The sequence below is a fragment of the Xiphias gladius genome, chromosome 16 (assembly GCF_016859285.1).
Source record: "Xiphias gladius isolate SHS-SW01 ecotype Sanya breed wild chromosome 16, ASM1685928v1, whole genome shotgun sequence".
NCBI classification, from domain to species: domain Eukaryota; kingdom Metazoa; phylum Chordata; class Actinopteri; order Istiophoriformes; family Xiphiidae; genus Xiphias; species Xiphias gladius.
Genome location: NC_053415.1, coordinates 25,359,636 through 25,383,781, shown reverse-complemented (window position 1 = coordinate 25,383,781; position 24,146 = coordinate 25,359,636). Strand labels below are relative to the sequence as shown.

General features: G+C 42.3%; 5 protein-coding genes and 1 pseudogene across 7 annotated transcripts; 5 read left to right on the top strand and 1 right to left on the bottom strand.

Annotated features, from left to right (window-relative positions):
- The first annotated feature begins 240 nt into the window (after positions 1-240).
- LOC120801700 (gamma-crystallin M3-like) lies at positions 241-2,075 on the top strand. The gene is made up of 3 exons (XM_040148876.1): positions 241-272; positions 1,509-1,542; positions 1,818-2,075. Exons 1-3 carry the CDS (start codon positions 241-243, stop codon positions 2,073-2,075), a joined length of 324 nt encoding a protein of 107 aa, XP_040004810.1.
- Positions 2,076-3,000: 925 nt separating this feature from the next.
- Positions 3,001-6,114, top strand: LOC120801699 (annotated as a pseudogene).
- A 367-nt stretch (positions 6,115-6,481) lies between these two features.
- Positions 6,482-7,385, top strand: LOC120801455 (gamma-crystallin M2-like). 2 transcript variants are annotated; one of them, XM_040148503.1, is made up of 3 exons: positions 6,482-6,493; positions 6,686-6,928; positions 7,110-7,385. In XM_040148503.1, the coding sequence occupies exons 1-3, from the start codon at positions 6,485-6,487 to the stop codon at positions 7,383-7,385; spliced, it is 528 nt and encodes a 175-aa protein (XP_040004437.1). In that variant the 5' UTR covers positions 6,482-6,484. The 2 variants fall into 2 exon arrangements, with proteins under 2 accessions (XP_040004437.1, XP_040004436.1); XM_040148502.1 differs by having other exon boundaries at positions 6,485-6,493; positions 6,686-6,932; positions 7,117-7,385.
- Positions 7,386-9,339: 1,954 nt separating this feature from the next.
- On the top strand, positions 9,340-10,255 carry LOC120801456 (gamma-crystallin M2-like). Of its 2 annotated transcripts, none has more exons than XM_040148505.1 (3): positions 9,340-9,360; positions 9,519-9,761; positions 9,983-10,255. In XM_040148505.1, exons 1-3 carry the CDS (start codon positions 9,352-9,354, stop codon positions 10,253-10,255), a joined length of 525 nt encoding a protein of 174 aa, XP_040004439.1. In that variant the 5' UTR covers positions 9,340-9,351. The 2 variants fall into 2 exon arrangements, with proteins under 2 accessions (XP_040004439.1, XP_040004438.1); XM_040148504.1 differs by having other exon boundaries at positions 9,352-9,360; positions 9,519-9,765; positions 9,990-10,255.
- Positions 10,256-13,181: 2,926 nt separating this feature from the next.
- Positions 13,182-13,984, top strand: LOC120801433 (gamma-crystallin M1-like). Its single transcript, XM_040148446.1, has 3 exons — positions 13,182-13,190; positions 13,351-13,602; positions 13,709-13,984. Exons 1-3 carry the CDS (start codon positions 13,182-13,184, stop codon positions 13,982-13,984), a joined length of 537 nt encoding a protein of 178 aa, XP_040004380.1.
- A 5,242-nt stretch (positions 13,985-19,226) lies between these two features.
- LOC120801393 (gamma-crystallin M3-like) lies at positions 19,227-20,058 on the bottom strand. The gene is made up of 3 exons (XM_040148336.1): positions 20,035-20,058; positions 19,628-19,867; positions 19,227-19,505 (listed from the first exon to the last, which is right to left on the bottom strand). The coding sequence occupies exons 1-3, from the start codon at positions 20,047-20,049 to the stop codon at positions 19,227-19,229; spliced, it is 534 nt and encodes a 177-aa protein (XP_040004270.1). The 5' UTR covers positions 20,050-20,058.
- Positions 20,059-24,146: the final 4,088 nt, after the last annotated feature.

Genomic DNA, 24,146 nt, shown 5'->3' with positions numbered 1-24,146 from the left:
GTTGTTGTCTATGAGATTCACATTGAGGGACTTTCAGAACATCAGTAGTGATGACGGGCTTGATATGCTCAACATAAATCTGTTACTAGTGTTCAGAACATATTCAGAGACCCTTGTTTATAGTTGTTTATTCATACATCTACCTGCCCAGCTTCGTGCACACTGTACAAATTCACTGAATTGTCCCTTTAAAACAAACACAAGGTGGTGAAAGAACTGAGCAGGGACTGTTCCGGCTACATGGGGAACCAGAACCTCATGAGTAGGGGAGAGTACTCCGACTAACTGGGCATGACCAGCATGAATGAATGCGTCTGGTCCCTTTTTCTTTTACTTTTTGTGATTTTGATCCAAATAATATCTGACATATATCCTCATACTGGTGAACAGAGTCCTTCATTTATACACCTTGGATGGCATTAAAGCTTTTCATATTAGGTACTTAAGGTCAAATAACCCGAAGGTGTAAAACAACTGAATTTGATCACAGACCAAAATCAAACTGTAAATGTGGTGTATGCTCCCTGCTCTGCCCTTGCATTAGAGGTTCATGGTAAAGATGTACTTTAAGTTCCCCCATTCAACATTTACGAGCAGCATATACACATTTAACAAGGAGCTGTACCTTTAATTTGACAGGCACAGGGAAGGTGGACAGGAAATGCAGGGAGAGGGAGTAGGGGAGCGGTCCGACCGGCTGGGAGTCGAACTGGGGACTTTGCTGCTCAGCGCCCTAACCAGCCGACTGTTGGGTCACCGTCACTCATACTCTGTTTATACAGCAGCCTCCACTCATGTTACCCACATTAAATCCATTAATAAACACTTAGATCCGCTTACAACCCCATCTTATTGTCATATCATAAATAGGGGGACTTAAAGTAAAGTTTTGCCAAAGTATGAAATTTAGCGTTTTGAGGGATCTCGAGTTCATGTCCAGACAATTTTTCCCTTATAGAACTGCATTTTCACAATTTACTGATCCACATATAATTAGAAAAAGGTGAGGATTCTATCGACGACTGTTTTGTAAATCCGGATGTTGTGAAAAAACGCTACGTTTCTACTTAGCAAGGAATTCTCACCAGCTCTTGGTACGTGTATTTTCAACCGTTCCAACAAAAGGCGTAAGGCACTGTTTTTTTCATCACTATAACATGAGTTTTAGTTCCTTCCCACATATCAGAGCTGATTTAGTCCGATTTGTATCAGTAGATATTGGTTTAAAGTAAGAGTTTTACATTTTAGGAATTTAGAAATGTAATTTTTCGCCTCCTAGCTAGGATTTTGAGCAGCCGTGAGCGGGCAGTGAGCTTGGCTTAGCATAAAGACCGGAAACAGGGGGGAACGACTAGCCTGGCCCTGTCCAAAGGAAGTACAATCTGTGTATCAGCACTAAAGTCTTAAGCTCACGTTAGATCTTGTTAATTTAATGGTGTCGAAAACCAAAAGTGTCAAAAATGCCTTTTACCAATTTTATGAGGGGTTTTGTGTCCAACTATTTCTAGGTTGGGACCAGTAGTCAGTCAACCAGCCAAGAGAGTAGGTTACAGATCTTTGGTCGGAGGCAGGCAAGGTGTTTTTCTGCTGTTTCCTGTCTTTATGCTAAGCTAAGCTAACTAGCTGCTCGCGGTAGCTTCATATTTAGCGTACAGACATGTGTGGTGTCAATCTTCTTATCTAACTCTTAACAAAGCAAATAAGCTCTTTACCAAAATGTCAAGCCATGTCTTTGATGCATAAAGATTTGTGATTCTGAATGACCTGTGAAAAACACTTGACTTTTGCCGGGACGTGACACCTCCTGCCCTCTCCAGCACAGTGGCAGCTTCGGGACGAGGCTGTACGAGCATTGTGGCATGGGAGGTGAGATGATAGAGCTGACGGACGCCTGCCCCAACCGCACGGACCCTTTCCGAGTGTCCAACTTCAACCCCTGCAACGTGATGGATGGCCCCTGGCTGCTGTGCGAGCTGTCCCTCTACTACCTGAGGACAGGCCGGTACAGGAGCTTCAGCGACTGGAGCGGCAACAGCTCCAGGATCAGCTCCATCAGGCGTCTCATGGATCTCTGAAGACCGAAGAATGGTTCTTGTGAAATTTCTGCTCTTTGCCTTGTTTCACACGCTGAATAAAATGGCGTCAGTGCTAAAGTGTGTTTGGTTTTGTTCTTGCTCTGTGTTTGGAGGACATGTTTTCCCTGGAGCACGTGACGGGGTCGTGGCCTGACATCCTGACTCTCATCAGGACTGAATGAAATACTTCAAGCACTGACACTTACCACACTGAGACTCAAGCGTTATCTGTTGTAGAGCTGAAGGAAGGTCTTTCTGCTCTTTTCACTCAATCTACTTTTCATTGACACATTTACTATAAATGATACAGTTCAGAGAGTAAAGTAAATTTAAACCTGAACATCTTTGGGCCTGAGGCCTAAAGTTTATTCAAGGTCCATTTAGTCGCTGTTCTTTTGCTTTTGATTACATCACATGATCTTCATCAGCAGGTGGAGTTTGGAATTGTGTTTCTAAAGTCAGTGAGAAGAGTGAACCTCTAAACCTCAGTTTTTTCAGGCAACAGGGATGAAAAGTCCTTCAAGTGCTCAGAAAAATTGGAAATTTAAACTTTTACATTTCCTTGAAGACCGAGCAAATTCCATCTGCGGATGAAGACCATGTGATATGAGCGAAAGCACCATAAAAGCGACTAATTGGAAGTCCGGTGGGATTGTTTTCTCCTTCCTAAGATTTGTAATAACACTAGGTTAACAAAGAACATATATCTAGCATTCTACAAATGAGTACACGGACAACTCGATAATAAAAATCGAGATCCAAACATTCAAAGTATTTTTTCTTTATTGGTGTGGAAATACTGAGTAGAAAAAACATACATCTCCACCAGAGGGCAGCAGTAGAGAGTTGATGTTACTAATAACACAAGGTCAAACTAACACAAGCATTTGTACCCAGCTGTCATATCTTCAAACATAGAATAGAAATGAGGTGTAAGGTAAGGTCACTGTTAAAGACAGTATCGACAAAGATACGGGTGACGTTGCTTCTGTGCTACTAAAAACACCATTATCGTGGAATAAGAATGTGAAATTTTACAAGCTATGTCTGTAAAAAACAAAACATCATTCAGACTAGAGACAAAAAAGAATATGTGACATTAACACTGGGAAGTGAAACTGAACTCTGGAAACTGGCGAGAGGTGAAAGTCGTGAAAAATATCCATACCAAGAACCCCACTGATGCCAGAACTCCTCCACATGGGCAACTTTGATGATGACTGGATGAGCTAGTGACTAAAAGTAATTTGAGGAGTAATACAAAAACACCAGCCATCCAGTGACCGCAGGACTGTTTCATGCAAAATCCTCCTGCCACAACACAAGACCAACCCCACAGCAACTTGTCAGCTCTCACCTGCACAGGCTTCACTCCTGACCATCTCAGTACACTGGTCACGTTGATATGTGATGGGGAAAATGCTCTTGTTGTGAAATAAACAAAGTGCAAACAGGCCCCCGGGGTTTTTCTTTTAGAATTCTTTAGCTTTACTGAGCGTCATAACTCGTTATCGGTTTAAATCAAACGAAGAAAAGGTGGACTGAATTGGCCCAGACGAGAGGTCAATCATGCAGAAGAATGTACTGTACATTTTTTTTTGTAGTGAACTGGTTTTGCGGCGCTTTAAATGAACAAAAAAAAAAACCCCAAAAAATCTAAACAAAACCATTGCGATTTCCATGTCTAGATTATCTTCTACGAGGACAAGAACTTCTCTGGGCGCCATGTTGAGTGCATCAATGACCGTGCGGACCTGATGTGCCTCCCTCGGCCGCTGTCAGGGTGGAGAGCGGCTGCTCCGTGATCTATGAGAAAGCCCAACCACACTGGCAACCAGAACTACACGAGGAGAGGGGAGAATCCGGACCTCCGTCCCTGGATGGGTGTCAGCGACTCCGTCAGCTCCTGTCGCCTCATTCCCCATGGTGAGCTACTGTTCCGGGCAAAGCCAAGGGCTAAACATAAACCGAAGTTACACAGAAAAATAATTTATTGAGATAAACTTGCTCTTTTACTGAATATTGGCTATTAGATGTTGCCATGTCACGTTACTGTTGATGTGACGGAGATTCCCTTCTCCAACCAGAACAATGATCCTTACAATAATTATTCACTCGGTGCAATACATTTCAAAATGCCACATAATTTCAGTATTAGAGCTTCTTACTCCCATTAGGCTGTCGTTTCACCTTGAAGAGCTACTACATCTTTGTCTCAGTTGGATTTTTAGCGTCGGATCTTTTTCTAAACGTTTTTTTTTAAAGATGTTAAAGAGGGACTGCACGCCCAAACATGGTTTTTGAGGTGTGAACTGAATGATATGACTGTACTTGATGATGAAACACATCAAGTGCTGGCGCTGATGTTGACATCTCCTGCCAAAGTTCTAAAATTGGGCATTTCCTGGGTTGACAATGGCTCAACACGCCATCCACTGTTTTGAATCAGCCTGAACCTTGCAGGGCCAACGCTGACATAGGGTCAACTGTTCGGGACTTCTCTACGTCATGACATTTATATAAAAGGAATGATGCTCGTGATGAAACGTGCTCTCCGCTCACCCGTCCTTGAGTGGGAGTCCGTGATACCATGCTAATTTTGAAATATATACTGATCGAGGCTCGTCATTCACAGGAGTTTACACTATCTATTGTTTAACCCTCTGCTTAGCATTTCTCAATTTTGGATCAGGGGTCCGGACCTTTGCTTCTGGTGGCTGTAGAAGCACCACCGGACGGCATTCTTTCCCTAACAGACCCCCGTGTGGCTCGGCAGTGGTTGCAGATGGCAGCAGGTCCCTCCATGGCAGCAGGCCGCTGTCTACACTTGCAACCAGCATTTTTCACGAGAATGCTATTCTAACCACAGGCTCAGCTCCGAGAGCTTCGGGCTTTACCGGGGCTTGAGCTAACAGCTCAAACTGATTCCGCTCGGGACCCCCGTGGTCCCTCAAGAACTAATGTGCGCTTCAGGGGATTCTGGAGGGGAAAAAAGACCTCCACCTCCAAAGAGCCCTCCAGTATAGGTGCCTTGCGATTCTATGTCGCTCTCCATTTTCCTCTGGCTTGGGGATGTCGCTGACCACTGACCTCCCCCACACCATCAGCCCCTTGCCCACTTTTTAGCATGTTTCAAAACTGCGGTGTGGCTGGATTTAGGCTCAGAGCTGGGGGTTAAGTTACACTTAACAGAATAAAATTGCTGGGGGAACACTAAAAGTTTTTTAATCTTTCGCATGAAATAGGTAAATTTGAAGAGCCAAAGACATAAACTGTGCAGGTACTATCGATTTTAAAATCATTCATTCATATATAATTATATATAGCATATGTCCAATATAAAATCGTTGCTACAGTGTTTATTGTAGATAACTTTATACACATTTATAATTAACTAAACTATTGATTAATATCTTTCAGTGATTTTAATTTCAGAGGACAGGTTATATAAAGTAGCATGTCATCATTACAGCTGCACTGTAAATAGCACATGGGAAAAAAATAGTTTTCATACAAATGTAACAAATGTAAACCATTGCTGGATCTGTTCCTGAGGAAATGCTGTAAAACCTCCTTTCTTTCTTTCGCTTTTAGCACTTTGACTTGCACTAATCTGTACGAATGGTTCTAAACAAATAAAGTTTGATTCACTTATTGGTTCATGAAATAATCCCCCTCTCTCATTCCTAACAAGGAGCCCGGCTCCTCACTCAACATGCGCCTGTGTGAGCGAATCGACTTCGGAGGCCAGATGATGGCCCTGGTGGACGACTGCCCCAGCGTCATGGACCGCTTCCACATAAACGACATCTTCCCCTGCAACGTGACCAACGGCAACTGGCTCTTCTATGAGCGCCCAAACTACCGGGGCAGGGTGCACCTGACAAGGCCCGGGGAGTACACGAGGCTCAGTGAGCGGGGCGGCAGGAGCGCCGGGGTCGGCTCCATCAGGCGCACTGTGGACTACTGGCCCGGTTCGGAGGATCCCCGGAGCTGCAGAATTGATATAAGGATGGACTCAAAAAAATATCTTAGCTGATAGATTGTCCGGATTATCATGTGTCAGACCCTGTTACCTATCAATCTAATCTTGCTGATGCTGTGCAGTACACCTTCTATCAGTCTATTGTGCAGTGGCATTTTCGGGAGGAAATTTCTGATGAACATGGAGGAAAGAACAATAACTCATCTCACATCAAGAGTCATCTATACATAAACAGATTTTTCCCACCCGCACACCCCCCACCTTTGATCCATCATCGGTGCGAGGGATGTATTTAAATGACAATACTTTATGCTGTGCAATCACACAGCTGCCTTTTCTTTCTTTCTTTTTTTTTTTTATAAAGCACAGGGGCTTGGCTCGGGGACAGCACTGAGCGGCAATACAGTCTGATGCCAACATAACCATGGGAAAGGTAAAGAAAATTAAATGCTATGGTTTGATTCAAACCTTCTACAGAACTGTAATTTTTTTTCTTGTATAATTTATGATATTTCGTTTTCTAGGAGTTATTGTATCACTGCCCGGCGAGACTTTCACAGCACTGTATTAAAAATGGAAACTATCCTTCCATGTGTGTGTGTGTGTGCAACGATTGCTTTTGCAGATCATATTTTACGAAGACAAAAACTTCCAAGGTCGCTCTCATGAATGCAGCAGCGACTGCGCCGACCTTCACACCTACTTCAGCAGATGTAACTCCATCAAGGTGGAGAGCGGCTGCTTTATGGTCTATGAGAGGCCCAACTACATGGGCAACCAGTACTACCTGAGGAGAGGGGAGTACTCTGATAACCAGCGTATGATTGGCATCAGCGAGTGTGTCAGATCTTGCCGTTTGATCCCCCAGGTAGGTCCTGAAGACCTGGTTTGAGAGGTCTTCTTATATGCTCGTTCTTTGTAAATCTAGAGTAAAAGTATCAGTGGGAACATTTCTGACGACTTAGACGCTTAAAAACAACAAGAAAGAAATCTCTGTGAGATATATTGTTGTACCGGAGATCGTAACGGTGCTTTCTATCCTGTCCCAGCACCGAGGTTCCTTCAGGCTCAAGCTTTACGAACACGTCGACATGTCTGGCCAGATGCACGAGCTGGTGGACGACTGTCCAAACGTGCAGGACCAACTCAGCGTGTCCGACTTCAACTCCTGCATCGTGGTGGACGGCCACTGGCTGCTGTACGACCAACCCAACTACAAGGGCAGGATGTACTACCTGAGGCCTGGAGAGTACAGGAGGTACAGCGACTGGGGAGGCGTCAGCCCCAGAGTTGGTTCCCTCAGAAGAATCACCGACTATAACTGAAGTCAGGCTTCGTTTAAATGCAGCGTTCCCAGACTTTAAGTGTTCTGTTTTCCCAATAAACTTTAACTGCTTAAAACTTTTATTCTATGTATTTGCCAATTTTCCATCATGGTTTGTTGCCTTTAAATAGGCCCTTAGGTCACCAGCATTAATAGCTACTAGAGTTATAATTTTCTAAAATACCTCAAAAATTTGAGTAGAGGGGCAGTTTTTTCTTATTTCAGTCACAGTACAGAAAATGTCAGGTGTCTGGCAAAGAATGTATCTACCATAACTTCTGGTTAGCTTGTCCACTGTTGCTTAATCTCCTCCACGCTTAGACATACCATACTGAACAATGCCAGAGTTGCCTATCCCAGTGTCTGCCCCAGATGGGATTAGCTGGTTTCTGTGGTGGGGGAATTTATCCATACGGTTAGTGTTAAACACAGAACAACATATAGAGAGTGGCAGTGCAGACTGGAGAGTGTGAGACAGGAAACAGACATTAAAAGGTGCAGGGGTTCTGGACAGGCCCGACGGCAAATGGTCAACAGTAAAAGATCAGAATGGACCTAGTGAAGCAGCACACAGGCAAAGTGATATGTAACAAACACTACAAGAGCATGAAACTCTTAGAGTTTTACCAAATCAAAAATTAAGAAAAGAAAAAATAAATTGACTTATCATGGTGAATGTCAAATCAAGTATGATTAATGTAATATAACTTAAAATATACCTATAAATCATGAGAATTATGCACATTCTGTTCATGGTTGTCGTAATATCATCCAAAATCTTTCCACACACCAGAGATAACGGTTTCATGTGTTTGCAGATGCTCTTAAGCTTTTCTGTTTTAAATATCGTTCAAAATAATGTAAAAAAAAATTGATATCAATGGCAATAACGACAACCTCATTAACATTATAACATTAATATGCATTTACATTTTACGATTTTCGTAACTAATACTACATAACAGGCTTATAGTACATTAATAAACAGGATGAAAGTTGCTACATAAATCATACTTTCACTGGTCGTTACCCTTTTGATAACATTGGACATCATCAAATTGAGATGTGTACTTTACATATATATATATATATATATGTATATATAGTTTTTCATCTGCCTGGCACCCTACCACCAAATATTTACCATGACTACATGGAAAATGTTTTTGCATTATAGATGTATGTGAATAATTAAATGTGATTAAAGAGACAAGTCCCACAAACTGTAGCGGATGCCAATGTCACAAAATAAAATAATAGTCATCATGTAGTATGTCTCGACCCAATATTGGGACAACATGCTAATTTCGTAGTGCCGTCTTTAAAGCGGAATGCTTGAACGAGTTATACATGGCTGTGATACATCCAGGGAGTTGTAGTCCATTAAGCCAAAAACGGTCAGGCGCTTGAACAAAATTCTGCACCGCACCTGACGCTAAGGGTGAAGCGTCAGTAAATGAAACAAAAGTGGACAGAAGCATCCCGCACACATACGGGAAACATACATTACATCGAAACGCTGTGCAAATCCCAATAAAATCTTGACGTGCAGTGCAGCCTGCAGAGCAACAGCACAGAGTGCACTTACTTATTTGCATACAGTGGGGTTTCTCAGGTAGAGCGGTAGGGACAGTAAATAGTTTCCTGCTCTGTTATGCAACATATTTAATGCAAAAGGGCTGTTCCATATTGTTCTGCAGCCATTGTCCACGGGATGTGTGGATACCACACCAGTCTTTTCCTCTGTCCATGCATGTCAAAACACCAAACCAGTTAATTATTTATTCTTTTTTTTTTTTCTAATACGAATCCATATTTCCGACCCAATGTTGTGCACCAACAAAAAGGTAAACATGTGCCAGCAGCCTTCAATTATAACTATGAGAGAATTTGAATAACAATACTTTGTTTGTCGAGAGTTGGTATAAAAAGCCCTGAAAACATGGGGAATCTCTCCAACGGAGACCATGGGGAAGGTAAGTACTGTTTGTCCTCTCTGCTCAAATTGAATGAAAGTTGCGACAAAGCCTGTCAGTTTCCTCTCAGTATGTTTTATGTTGAACACAGGGCTGACCTCTCAGGCAACCTCCACCTACAGCCCACGAAACTTGTACCTCCGTTTCCCCCCTCCCAGATTATCTTCTACGAGGACAAGAACTTCCAGGGTCGGAGCTACGCGTGCAGCAACGACTGCATGGAGCTTCACTCGTACCTCAGCCGATGCAACTCCATCAGGGTGGAGAGCGGCTGCTTCATGATCTATGAGCGACCCAACTTCATGGGCCACCAGTACTTCATGAGGAGAGGGGAGTATCCTGATCACCAGAGGTGGATGGGCTTCAGTAGCTGTGTCCGCTCATGCCGGATGATTCCACTGGTGAGTGGGTTAATATTTGTGAAGACAGCGAAGACAACGAAAGGCTGCAAAATAAAAGAAATCAGCATGGCTCTTGCTTTAGAGTCTGTGTTCACAAACTGAAGATGACTTCATATATAGTACGGATTTTGCCATTTGATCATATTTTTGTGTTAACACCGTCTATTGTTAAGTTTGTCATAAACTTGAATACATCATTTAATTTTCCTTCGGACCCACAGTACCGAGGCTCCTACAGATTGCGTATCTATGAGAAGCCCGACCTCAGTGGTCACACGATGGAGTTCATGGAGGATTGTCCCTGTGTGTCTGACCGTTTCCATCACCGCCACGTCTACTCCTGTAATGTTATGAATGGCTACTGGATCTTCTACGAGTACCCCAACTACCGAGGCAGACAGTACTTCCTGAGACCTGCGGAGTACCGGAGGTACCGAGACTGGTCCGCCACCTGCGCCATCGTCGGCTCCTTCAGGAGAGTCATCGAATTCTAGCCATCAAGCGAAACCTCGCTGTAAATATCGAACTCTGTTTATTAAAGCTGTTGAGTTTTTAACCTTCTTTGCGGATGTGTTTTCATTGATTTGTCAAGTACTGGCACTGAAAGGCATCAAAAAGTGTAATAGTAAAATTAGCCTTAAAAGGGCTAACTGTGACCCCCTGACTTTAACTGTGCAGTTTGCAGATGTTGCACCTACTCTGTAGTTACTGTGAACAAAAAATCATTGCTTACTCGTTATCTATAGGTAACGAGGGGTAAGTGGCCATAACTGTACTGTAGTCAGTCCAGACTGTAGTTTATTCGATGGTGATGATGATGCGAAGAGGATGAAGGAGACTCCGCTGACACCGCCTTGATGCATATAAAGGTTTATTACAAAGAATTACAGCGTCAGATCGAGCACCTGCAGGTCTGCTCTTGAGAGGGTTGTGAAGCCGATGAACCGCTCTGGAAACCAGCCTTGGCCACCGACTCTTAAATAGGGCAGGTGTTTTCCTGGAAAACCGTCACTAACCCAAGGCTTTAGCATTACCTCACTTTTCAGACTGCAAGCCACCTTCTGAGGACCTTTGACCTCGAGACTTTGACCCATGCTTCTATTTAAACACATGGCTTCAGTTCGACATGTATGACCATACACCTCAAAGCCAAATAAACTACCCATTAGGTCGGAAACCCTTGTTAAATCTTTTCCTCCGTGATACTTGACTTGACTGATATACTCTGCAGAATGTAAACCACAAATCATTACATAGAATTATAAAATCCCTATTATAGAATTATAGACTACATACTACTATAAATCCTTACATACATAGCACCACATTTTCCTGTGGCTACATTGCCTTATCCCATAATTTACTGGTAATTAAAAACCTACAATAATTTCTTATTAAATTCCTCGGAATTATAGTATTTGTTTTTCTTCACGTGCTTAACTTATGTTCTTGTATTTTAAAGTAGAGTTGAGATATCGTCTCAGTTTTGCAAGTCCCAAATCGAGAGAAACTCCCAAACTTATACTTTCAAGGGCCAACATGAAGTCATCATGTCCTCTCTACCAAACGCAAAGCTATTTGAAATTTTACCATTATAAAAATAATAGTTATTTATAAGTAATAGCAAGAATACACTTGAAGAAATACATTCAATGCATAGACATATTTTTTTCCACCTGGTGGAGTGAGGAGTTTCTCTGGGAGGGATTATGCTAAAGGGGGGGGGGGGCATAATCCCCTTTCATGCAGGTGTCCAACTAGAGTTTCTGGTTCATGATCCCCCATTGGCCTCCCACTCACAAAAACTACCTGCTGCATTTGTTGGAGCGTGTTCAGAAGGGCACAGGTAGCAGCTCCACAGTATATCTGAATTACTGCTCAATATATATCCATACGATTTGTTCATTTGTGTCAAATAGACACACTACAACAACCGTATTTACTGTGGGCAACCTTCTATCTAATTGAATAAAGTTTCTCTCTGAATGTTCCCACAAAAAATGACAGTCCTGGTGGTATAATACCGTTTAAAAAAAACATCCATCGGTCGTTTCATAGCTAAGGTTCCTAAACATCCCCTTTATCATTCAACATTTACGCTAGTGTGTTTTATCATTTAGGCTGAGCTGCACAAGCCGATCCGGTAATCCGGCTGCGCTGCATATCCACTCATGGGCTTGTTACCCATTTTCAGTGTCAACATAGCAGAAGTTAGTAGTGAAACACGAGTGAGCAGGAAGCACGATTCACTAGCCAAGTCTCCGTCCAAAATGTGGCACAAAATTTAAACACATTTCCAGAAAATCTGCCAAAAAAAAAAAGGGGGGGGGTCAATTTTTCCATCGTTTACTGTTGTGTGAATTTTAGGCATTTGGCACATCAAGATAAACAGCTGGTGGTGCTAATACCCCAGTTGGGAGCCATCAAACCGTTGCAGAAGGAGATGGTGTCCATCGAACCTGAACCAGAATGAAGGAAAACCGTGTGGAAAACATGATGGAAATGTGGCATTTACGTTTGTTTCATGTACTAATCTGACAAATGTTCCAGTCTCCTCATTGCTCCACGTTTTTAGTCTCTTCAGTTGAGCAGAAGCTTCAGTGGACGTTTAAGTCACAAGCTTTGTCGCATTTTCCTTTTTATTGATAAACCAACTTTTCCACCTCAGCAAAAGTGTATAAACTTGTTTGCAATATTTCCACTTTTTTTTTTAAATTTCCAGTGTTTACACTCAGATTTTTTTGTGCATTTTTTTGTATCTACTTTTTCCACACCATCATTTTTTAAATGAATAAACTTCTCTCAAACAATCTACAGTAAAACAACGTTTTTTTTTCGAATCATTGCTGTTTTCACATACTTTTTAAAGTGATATAGTTAGAATAAGGTGTAGTGTGGTTTATAAATCCTTCAAACAACAACATCAGTAAACAAAACAACCAAACCTACAAATTTCCCTTTAAATGAAACTGATTTACTTTAGAACACATGAAAACCACCTCTATTTTAATTTACCGGCCTTGTAATCATTGGGAGGAATCTGTTGTGAAAGTACAAAAAAAACCAAACAAAGTCAGTATGTTTAATTCTTTGTAGATGTTCAGGGTCTCTCATGGGATGGTCAGAGATGCGGCCCGATGACCATATGTGGAGAACCTTCTGCCTGAGAATGGAACACAAACAAAGCTTATGCTTAAAACAGACAATGCAGATGACTGCTGCCAGAAATGTATGGATGGAGAACCATTGTTACACGTTTATGGGCCCCGTTCAGCAAAAGTCATACTGCTAATTCATCAGCTTTGCACATTTGAATAACAATACGTCATGGGCCCTGGGATTCTGTATAAAAAGGCCCTGGAATCATGGAGTTGGCAGAGCAAGTTGAACCATCCACTGGGAACAACCTAAACCATCATCATGGGCAAGGTAATCGTATATTTACTTGTGTTTTCACATATTTAAAATTTTTTACTAATAGTTGAGTGCAGTTTTTCGACAGCAGATTGAATCTAAATGCTGCAGTTAGCACGGACATGAACACCGTTCGATTCCTAAATCGAGATCTTTCCTCTGTTCTTCCTTTCAGATCATCTTCTTCGAGGAAAGGAACTTCCAGGGTCGTTCCTATGAGTGCACGAGCGACTGCTCTGACATGACCTCCTTCCTGAGCAGGTCCCAGTCCTGCAGGGTGGAGAGCGGCTGCTTCATGGTCTATGAGCGCCCCAACTTCATGGGCATGCAGCTCTTCCTGAGGAGAGGAGAGTACAGTGACATGCAGCGCATGATGAGCATGGGAATGATGTTTGACTCCATCAGATCCTGCAGAATGATCCCCTATGTAAGAGACCTCATCTATACACGCCTTTGATTTCTGCAAATTCAAACTTGCTTCATTTTTAGTGTGGTAATGGCTATACTCACATTTTCCCTGTATTGAATTACAGCACAGAGGTCCATTCAGGATGAAGATCTATGAGAGGGAGAACTTGACTGGCCAGATGCAGGAGCTGCTGGAAGACTGCGACAACATCCTGGAGCGCCTCCGCATGTCCGAATGCCTGTCCGCCAACGTGCTGGAGGGACACTGGCTCCTGTACGAGCAGCCCAGCTTCAGAGGCAGGGTGCTGTACCTGAGGCCCGGAGAGCACAGGAGCTTCAGGGACCTGGGAATGAGCACCACCAGGTTCATGAGCATGAAGCGTATCACTGAAATGTGCTAGACCTCTGTATCTGACTGAAATAAATAAAAATGACGTGTAAATCATAACCATGCTTGTCAAGCGCTTACTTTCTCTATATGGTTTGTCTTTTATTGTAAAAACAGCAAACTAACAAAACTGGAGAACAGTCTGAAAGCCGATACACAGTATATGTGAAATATAAATCAGTAGACGGGCAGCCCCATCAAGTCTCTAGACAATTAGTAAATTGTAAAAGTTATTCATATTTTATAATCCTTTATAGGGCTTGTTTACATCAAAATATGCTTTGACAATCTGAATTTTAATTTAGAAGACAAACTCTTTGAAGCTTTAATCAGCGGCACCCTTGCGTAAACACAGACCACTGCAGGCCTGAAAGGCGTCTGCAAACCTGGTTTCTTCACTGATGCATATCGGCTTCGGTTCCCTTGCATTTAGACAGCAATTGATTCCCCAGGTGGAATGTCAAAGAAACTTCCACAAACACTCCTGGAGCATGAGTATCACCCTCAGTAGACAGGTTTCAGGTAACATCACTGCCGCAGACGAAGGGCAGGAAACAAAACAGAAGGACTGAGCGCTTATTATAATACGTACGTTGGTAAGGGTTTTTTCTATCGTAGAGGTCTAGAGATCTTCACGGGTCCACCCAATGCCGAAGAATCGAGACCCAACCTGGGACCCGAATCAGACCATGTCAAAATTCTCCTCATTTCAATCGGGTCGTGTAGGGGTTCGTTTGACTGCCGTGGGCCATTTGTCCCAGTGGCCACATGTGGCATTGCCCAAAAAGCAGTTTCCCAAAAAGTTTTTGTGATTGGAAAACTTTCCCAGAGCCTGGAAAAGTGGGTTTTATTTTTCGTGACGTCATCCTCGTGTAAAGTCTGCGGGCCTAGCAGGAACGCAAAGGCGGGGCCAGCAGAGGTAACACTAATGTGCACAACGTAGAAGCGAACCAGGAATGGAACTGAAGCTGAGCTCATTTCAGGAAAATCAGCAGCCTGCTATGCCATTATTAATGCTTTGAAATGACAGCTGATTCATAGATATTATAAAAGGTCAAAACATTGTCTTTTGTAAATTTATCACTCAGTGGGGAGGAGGTGGAAATAGGACATTCCATCATTTCTATAAAGTTATCTTTTAAGCATCGAAAATGAATGATTCTAGTTTCTATGACTTTATATTTGTTCTTAGGAAATCATTATTACTATATAGCTGCTCCTTTCCAATCACAGCTGCTTGTTAACTGGTTGACTTAATTGTTGTCCATCATGCTGCAGCTGGCGTTTGTGCTCTCTCTCTCTGTTTTCTACAGGTTCCATTTTGGGTCCAATATCTCAACCGTAAACCTAATAAACTGCAGAAGTCAAGGGTGGAAAATCCTCCCTGGTAGCTCAGAGTGGAGAATTACCTCTTAGTATCTAGCGATCTGGTGATAACCCTGTGTTTTAATAGGGTGATGGACAGTATTCGTAGTCACGTAGCACTCCAGGCACCAGAAAACACCCACCTAAGTCAAAGCATCTGTAAAACATCCTTCTCTCTGTCAGATTTCATATCAGTTACATAAGAAGACTATAATAAGTCCAAAGTCCTTATAGGACAGTATCGCCTCTCGGCAGCCATTTTGGCAACGCCCCCGGGCAAGTTTTTTGGGCTAACGATCAGGCCCCCATTTAAATGAACGGGGAGAGAGTCATAACTGCGCTTTCAATGGTCACCGGGGCATAAAAACTGCATGTGTAGAATCACCAGTCAAATCTAATAAAAAACACTTGAAAAGTTTGGTGACTTTGACCCAAAATAAGGTTTAAAATGCTTCTTTTCCCCCCAGGTTATACTTCTACTGCGCGTGCGGAAGGAACAAATGCGAGTCCTTGTGTCTGATGTCTGAATAACTGAAGTTGATGCATGACACAAGTGTTTGTTTTGACACTTTTGTCATTTCCTCTCGACAACTGGCACAAGGTTTGACAGGAGATTAAAAAGTCAGCTTTCGCTCGTGAGCGAACTAGTGAAGAATTGGCCTTCGAGGCAAAATATGAACACAATTATTTAGAAAAATAAAAATATATACATTTACAGATATTACAACGGATATTACATATCTACAAATACACACATTTACAGAAGGCACCTCAGGTATTTCGACCACCCACTGCAAGCACCACATAGTATTATCAAATCGGTTTTAATTTCGGGCAGTATTTTGGAGGACAAAATCGGTGCAAATATATTCCTGGCCCATAACAATCACAATGCTCAATACGTATGGTCAGTCAACATTTAAATGCCGTCTTTGGCTGTAATGCTCGAGTGGGCTGTGGGAATTCCTTTTTCCGCCTTCCCGGCGGTGGGTAAAAGGTAAAGTTTTCAATAGATTGTTTAACTATTTGAGTTCCGGTAGCTGGCTTTCGGTCGTCATTGCGGGAGCTATGTGTCTTGCTAGGCTAGGCTCGGCTATACCAGTGTACCTAGAGCTAAAAAGACAGTTCTGGTACATTTACATTACAGCCGTTGAAGACGTCGTGAACCTGAACTGTGCGCATCAGATGGCTGTTGTGAAGCAGACCATTGGTATCTCGGGGGGAGGGGCGGGATATGCGCCATACAACCGCCATCTTTGGCGTTACAGACGTCTCCATTCAGGATTCTTTGAGCGGTTTGTCTCCTCGCTCACAACGTCTCTGATAACAGTACCTCTATGTCTCAGCCAGTGCCGCCAGCCATCTTAACAAACACGGATAACTGAACGTAAGCACAGACTGTGTTACAGACCTCGTGTTTCACTCGTGGCGCGACAAGAACTCATACATTTGCCGTGCTCAGATCATCCAGCAGCTGCTTTCCACTGCCATCTTTGACATTTAGAGGTTTGGTTTACTTCCTGTTGGAAAACCACATCATGAAGGGCTATTTTTTTTTTTTTGCTAAATGAGGTGTTTCAGAAAACTCTTGCGACTCCCACAAACGGGCTGTTGTTTTATTTACTAAACTGTGGAGGACAAAAGACTACTGACAAAACAAAATGCCATACCTTTCCCATTGTGTGTCACAATGTGAGTCTGATGGGCGAGCGTGGCTCTTTTATTTTCTCTTAGAGTACAAACATAGTAATGTAAATCAATTGTTTTTGAACGTCAGCCTTTTTTAAAAAGCTGGTTTGGCGTCCAAATTGCATAATACATGTGTTTCTACTTAGAAAGAGGATGAGAGACTTTAAACGAATTAATTATTTTAATGTTAAAAAGGAAACTGAGAATGTGTTCCCTCTGCATCTAACATATATTTATATACTGCATAAAGAATATATATATATATATATATATGTAAATCAGTAATATGAATAATTACATAAGTACATATCCACAGCATGATGAGCACACATTTAAAATGGCTTTCAATTTTTAAAAACTGCTTTTCATTTCACTTATGAATCACCATAATTGGCTGATTCAGTAAACTGAATTCATGGTCTCTCCACAGTTGTAGAAGGGGTAGTAGTCGACTTGACCACCTGAACATTTTCCCAAGAATATCAAGCTTTGTTTTTAATCACCTGCTGGAAAATTGTCACAGAATAAACCATGGGTCAAACGTTTTAGAACACAAGAATTTTTACAGTTTTTAATTGAAATTTAATCACTTTGAGTCCCGTTAACAACATTAAATGGAACAAAGTTCAGCGTCAAACTGCCCAAAGTAAAAGAAAAAAACAGGCCTTTTTCAGGGATTAAGAAATTAGTTCACTTAGTTCACAACTTTCCTGCAGCAATGGAAGCAAATGAAGCCTTGAATTCCTACAGGTGTCTCTGTCTGTACAAAGGCAGAAACCAAGTGCTGGAAACCAACCGTGTTACTGGACCCTCTGATGCATTATTAGGACAATACTGCGCTGCAGGAAGTAGGACTGAATAGTTCTGTCAGAATGGTTGGTCGGGGGTTCATCCCACAGCAAGATAATGACCCAAAACGTACAAGAACAGAAGAAGAAGAAGAAGAACAGAACCAGGCGGTGGCCTCACACGATGGAAGACCAGCACAGTCTCTGGACCTGAACCCCATGGAGCTGGTTTGGGATGAACTGGACGGAAGGAGAAAGCAAAGCAATCTGCAAGTGCAACACACTGATGGGAACTTCTGCGACAGTGTTGGGACGGACTTTCCAAACAATGATTCATTTCCACTGTAGAAAGAACGGCACGAGTGTTTTCAGCTGCTGGATGACTCAAAAATTTAGATTAAATTTCGCTGATTAACAAGATTCCCTGATTCCTTGTTTTTAAAATCTCAAATTGTTAATTTGTTCTTTGCTTTAATTTCAGAAAAACTGAGACATTGAATTATGAAAATTTAAATAACTTGAAAATTGTAGGTTTTAGTGTATATATACTAGTGTGTATGAGCCTAATGTGTATATTCATCTCTGCAGTTTTTTAGCTTTACTGAACTGTTTTCTTAAATTTCTTGCAAATTTTGCCACCTGTATTTTATAATTATTGTGTGACAAGTCATTCAAAATTTCTCTTAGTTACTAACTGACACCCATTTGGTAAATGCACCCTTGGGCATGGAGGGCAAGAGTTGTCTTCTCTAGTTGAAGAGAGTTTTTTCAGTGATTTAACTTGGTGTCTTATTAGAAATAAAATGCTGCCATTGCGTTAATCCTACTAATTCAATTAACACTGAATAAAGACGTAAACATGCAAGTCTGCTTCTTACATTTGAAGTAGATAGTGCCTCATAACAAGACCTTAACCGTAACAATACCCAACATGGCATCAGTATCCATGTTGTCTCAATAACCTCTTCTTGACAAAGACAGCTCAGAAAATATTCATCTGTGTAGGTATATGACCAAAGTAAGGAACGGTCAACACATGTCAAAACATGTATTACTAGGGAATATTAACTCTAATGTGATATTGGTTAAACCAACAAAGCCCTTGCAAAGACTGGTAAGCTTTAAAAATGGGATGATGCTGCCCTCTGATGGTGTGCACTGTAGTGACCCTGAAGCCTCACTGGTTTCAGTGCATGTAGTAGTTTAAGTTTTAATAAAGATTTCCAATGTATGTCAACCTCTTACCTTAACATGTGTTTATCTGAACATATGTTTACCACGACTTTAGTTCGTCAACTGTCAACCTCTCAGTAAAAAGAGAAGAGGAAAATTTTTTTTTTTAAAAAGAGAATTAGAATTAAAAGAGAAAATCACTAGATTTTATTTAAAATCTTGTTTTTATACACTAGTGCTTTAATAACAGGAATCCATGATACGCCTCATGCTCATGAACTTCAGAACTCCCAGTCCCAGGTCCCTGAAGCTCCTGTACTCTCCGGGCCTCAGGTAGACCATCCTGCCTCTGAAGTTGGGCTGCTCGTAAATCAGCCAGTGTCCCTCCAGCACGTGGCAGGACATGCAGTCGGACATATGGAGGCGGTCCACCATGTTGTCGCAGTCCTCAACCAGCTCCTGCATCTGACCGGCGAAGTTCTCCCTTTCGTAGATCCTCATCCTGAACTGGCCTCTGTGCTGTAAATCAAAATGAGTGAATATGAGTCGCAGAAATCCTTCTTTGCATACCATATGGATTTACCTTCACCATATATCTAATGTATGATTTCAAATTAACAGCAAATAATGAATTACAGTACCATGGGGATTAAGCGGCAAGACCTGATACAATCAGTCATGCCCAAACGCTGGTAGTCAGCGTACTCTCCCCTCCTCACAAAGAACTGGTTTCCCATGAAGTTAGTGCGGTCGTAGACCATGAAGCAGCCACTCTCAACCCTGCAGGAGTGGCACCTGCTCAGGTGGGAGGACATGTCGGCACAGTCGCTGCTGGTCTCATAGGAGCGACCCTGGAAGTTCCTGTCCTCGTAGAAGATGATCTGAAAAACAAGGTTTTTATTATGATGGATGGTTACTAATCTGAATGGTTATGCAGACGCAGCACAGCGTGCCACAGATTGTGTAAAGTGCCAAATTTCACAAATTTTTTCAGCCTCCGATCTAAAGATTAAAAATGTCACGAGCGAGAAGCAGAAGCTGCACACACCTTTCCCATGGTCATGGCTACAGTTACAACTGATTGGGCTAAATAGGACTGTACAGTTTTCTCCATGTCCCCCTGGTGCTTTTATACCTGACCCCGCGCTCAAAGCATACATGACCCCATTGTTCAAATTCCTGACAGAGCAACATGGTGCAGAGGCCCCTGTGCACGGTTCAATTCAAAGTGACCTTCAACAGGTCGTGAATTGCGGTGGTTTGCAGGTTGTGAGAAGAGGCCCCTCTTTGTATTGTTATTTTGCCGCTGAATAACAAAGAACGCGTTTTCCACAAACGCACCTTTCTTTGAAAGGCTCGTTAAACATGTTACCTTTAATCTAATGTTTTTAATAGGTAAAACAATAAACTAGAAAGATTTTCTTTGCTAAGCAAAAGCTAATTGCTGCATATGAGCAATTACCTTGCTAAAATAGGGGCTGGATGGCAGCAAAGCACACTGCCGACAGGCCCAAGGCACACCTCTGCTGTGAAATTTCACTGGCAGGATGGTGATCATAATAACTGATTAATTAAAGGAGGTGACATCACGTACGCGTGATTTAAAAGCCAGGGATGGAGATCATTTCCACAGCAAGAGAATTGCTGGAAATCTCTCTGAGTAATTAGGGAGGTGAAAGCAATTACATTAGTTTGAATATTTGTCGTGATGTTATCTTCAGTTGATCTTTCAAAGATTGCTCTGTGAGGAGATGTTGAAATTTGAATCCAAATTATTTCAGAAACTACTTTGAAGAATGACTCCCAAAACCCAACGTATTAAAGCTAATTTGAGGCACGACCAGAACGTACTGAGTGTGTTAGATCACATGGGGAGAGAGAACATCTTCTGCGTCTATCCTCTACTGTATCTGCGTACATTTTGGAAAGCTTAGCTTTGCTATAGGGAACTCTATGAGGCACCTTAAACTGGATGAGACTAAGTCGAGCACAAGAGGATGAGGAGAGGCTAGTCTGCAGTTCGGTGTCCCAGTTTCCTCTAATTTTCTGTATAATTGATTCATTTGTTGGTAGTAAGGGCCAGTGATAGGGGGGATTTGTGGGAATGCGGAGGAATCGTTCCTTGCAAATTCCCGTGACCGGAAGTATCTGAGAAAGTCTGAATTGGTTGACTCGAAAGTGGCGCACAATTGGTTGAAACTGTATGTACAAGTCCTCCAAGAAATGCAGGCCCTTTCTAGCTAAGGACTTAAAAACCTAGGATCAGTTCTAGCTGGTAGAATAAAATGGTTGTTGCAAATCGGAGTTGATAAAGGAAGGGTGGAACACTTGAAATGTCGCCTTATGGCGCACATATCTTCAAGGTGGCAGTGATGATGTGGTTGGTTGTGTATTGTGAAAGAGAGAGGGGCAAGGTGCTACATGCCAGAGCCTGGGGTGAAGAGGAGATGCATGAGACAGTCTCAAGTTGGCACCAGCTGCTCTATGGGAAAGTAAACCAAGCAAAAGCTTATGCATGTTTGCAGCCCAACGGCAGGTTTGGTAAAGCCAAAGCCAGCTGTCGATCTACTCCGTTGCAGGGAGGCTCTGCAGGTTCTCCCATATGCACGTGGAGATGACAGAATCAGTGGATTTAAAAAAAAAAGATCTGGGTAAAAAGACGGGGATACACTGGGAAAAGTACAAATACCTGGGTAATATGTTTATTCAGTAAAGTTTGTACTCTCCCGGCCAAAGGAAGAGGCAAGTAATTCAACCTATGTAAGTTACAGAGAATGTTAGTGAATTAATGCCACGGTCTGATGAATCCTGTCTGATCTTCAGCCATGATCGAGGATACAATAGAGTCCAGGAGATGAGCAAAGGCCTTTCTTACCCAAAGGCAAGTATTGTTACATCGACAGATAGAAGTGATATTGGACGCAAAGAAGACCAGTTAGAGGAATCTTTATCCTTCTTGAGGATTAGAAAGACAGGGGCCTGTGTGGGAGTGGGTGGCAGAGGGCCCTGTTGGCACGAGTGTTTTAACATCTCTAACAGTAGAGGGGCTAATCTCCCTGAAAACCTTATAAAATTCCACCGGGAATCTGTCGGGCCCCGCAGACTTTCTGTTAAGCGCTAGTTTAATTGCTTCAGTAGTTAGAGAGTTGTGAGGGGGGTTTCTAGTACCTGCCGATCGTCGGCTGAAATCTCGGGCATTTCCAGCTGTGCAAAAAATTCACGCATTTGAGTTTCATCGTTGGGGGACTCGTATGTCTAAAGTTGGGGATACAAAGAGCTCAAAACATTGATGATCTCGTAATGGTCGCAGATAAGTGTACATAAATTCTCAGAGAAAGGGTTGATAAATCACACCATCTCTGTGACCACAGGGAGCTCAACTCCCCTCAAAAGCCGGTTGGCCACAGGTACAGAATTCCTAGCAAGGATTCCCCCACATATCCAGCAATCGGGGGAAGCGCGTTAGCACACTTTCCTGTGTTGTCAAAGAACCTTGGGAAGGCTCGGTAACTTTAATTTTTTTCTGAACAACTAAAAACACACATTCCTGTGTTGCTGCTCACTGCTCAAAAATCACTGGAGTCAGCTTTAACCTTACATTTAGACCATAAGGCCAGTGAATAGTGTTACCTGCCTGATACCGACTTTACAGTAATGCACATCATGTGTGTTGGCCAGGTTAGATCACGGTTCAGCGACCTGACCCGGACCTGACGGGTCACAACACTCCGTTGTGTGTCCGGGTCGAGTTTCGACCGTTTGACCAGATGACTCAGAGCATCGCGATCGCACCTGTACAGGGCTCTGTTCTGGATTAGAGCTGTTTGGACTGTTGTCACTTTGGGTTTACCAGCCACGTTCACCTGGCCGATATTTGGAAGAGACAAAGCTGATCTACTAGCTGGTAAGGCTGATAATGAATTACTTTGAGATGCTACAGTGTTTCATGCTGGTAGTTATTGCCACTAAACTCATACAACGTTATGTTTGGTGCCGCTGGGTCACTGGTCATTTGTTATATGTGAGGAAATCTTTTCAAAGCAAGCATATGCCTTTGTATTTGAAATGAAAAGAATTGTAGCCTCGGGTTTTAACTTGGGTTCAGCAGTAGCACTCGGGTTCAGTAGGGTCAGGTCTATGGGACAAGGCCGTGGGCCGTATCTTCATTCAGAAAACCCCGGACACCGACAAGTACAATCAGATTTCTTAATCTTGGAGAAATCTGATTGCTGTGACATGACTCATTTACTCCTCCCATATCTGAATAGTACAGATGCATAAATGGGACTAGGTGTAATAATGATATGAATAGATTTTATATGACTCTGAAAAACACCAAACTGTGTAAATGGATCACAACATGACCGATGTCGTCCAGAGTCACCATTTCATATCAGAAATATAACTTATCACAGTTGAAAAGAGACAAGAACACATTGTTTTGGCGTTTGATTGGGGCCTCAATTTAAGACACAAAGGTCAGAACCCTGACTTTTTGGTTTTTCTAGTCACAATAAATTAGTAACTGAGCACTGGGACTCCACAGCAACGAATCTGTGGAAGAGTAGTTCGCTCCCAAAATGTGCTAATGTTAACAACAATAATGATAATAATGGAAGAGTTACTGAATACGGCATCAACTGTGTAGGCTTCTGAAATCCTGCCATCATGTTAAAAGCCCGTTCCATGTAAGGTGCATAGCACCATTTCAATTGAGTCCACATGGTCTCCATTCAAACACTAATCCTTATTTGAATCCACATGTCCATGTGGTGGATTGTGCCCTTGACAATTGAATTAGCCGAATGGTAAAATGCTACACACTGAAGAAAATAGTGCCCTGACACATTTACTCCTCCCTGAGTAATTCTGCTGAACGTGCCTCAGATAACTGTGCTTCACACAGCCTGCAGTTGTTGGATTATTTTTATTAATCACAGTACAGTCTGTGATATTTTATGCGACCAATAATTCCACATCTCTACCTACTGTTTTTATACTCAAAGCTCAGAGCCAGACTTTTTTTTTTTAAAAGCAGCAACAATGGCAACATCAGCAACAAGAGTTTTACCAGTGCTGCTACAAATACATGGATATTTTTTCATCTACATCTGAAACCTAAGTTGTAAATAACTTTTCAAAGCATTTCTTGGTAACTAT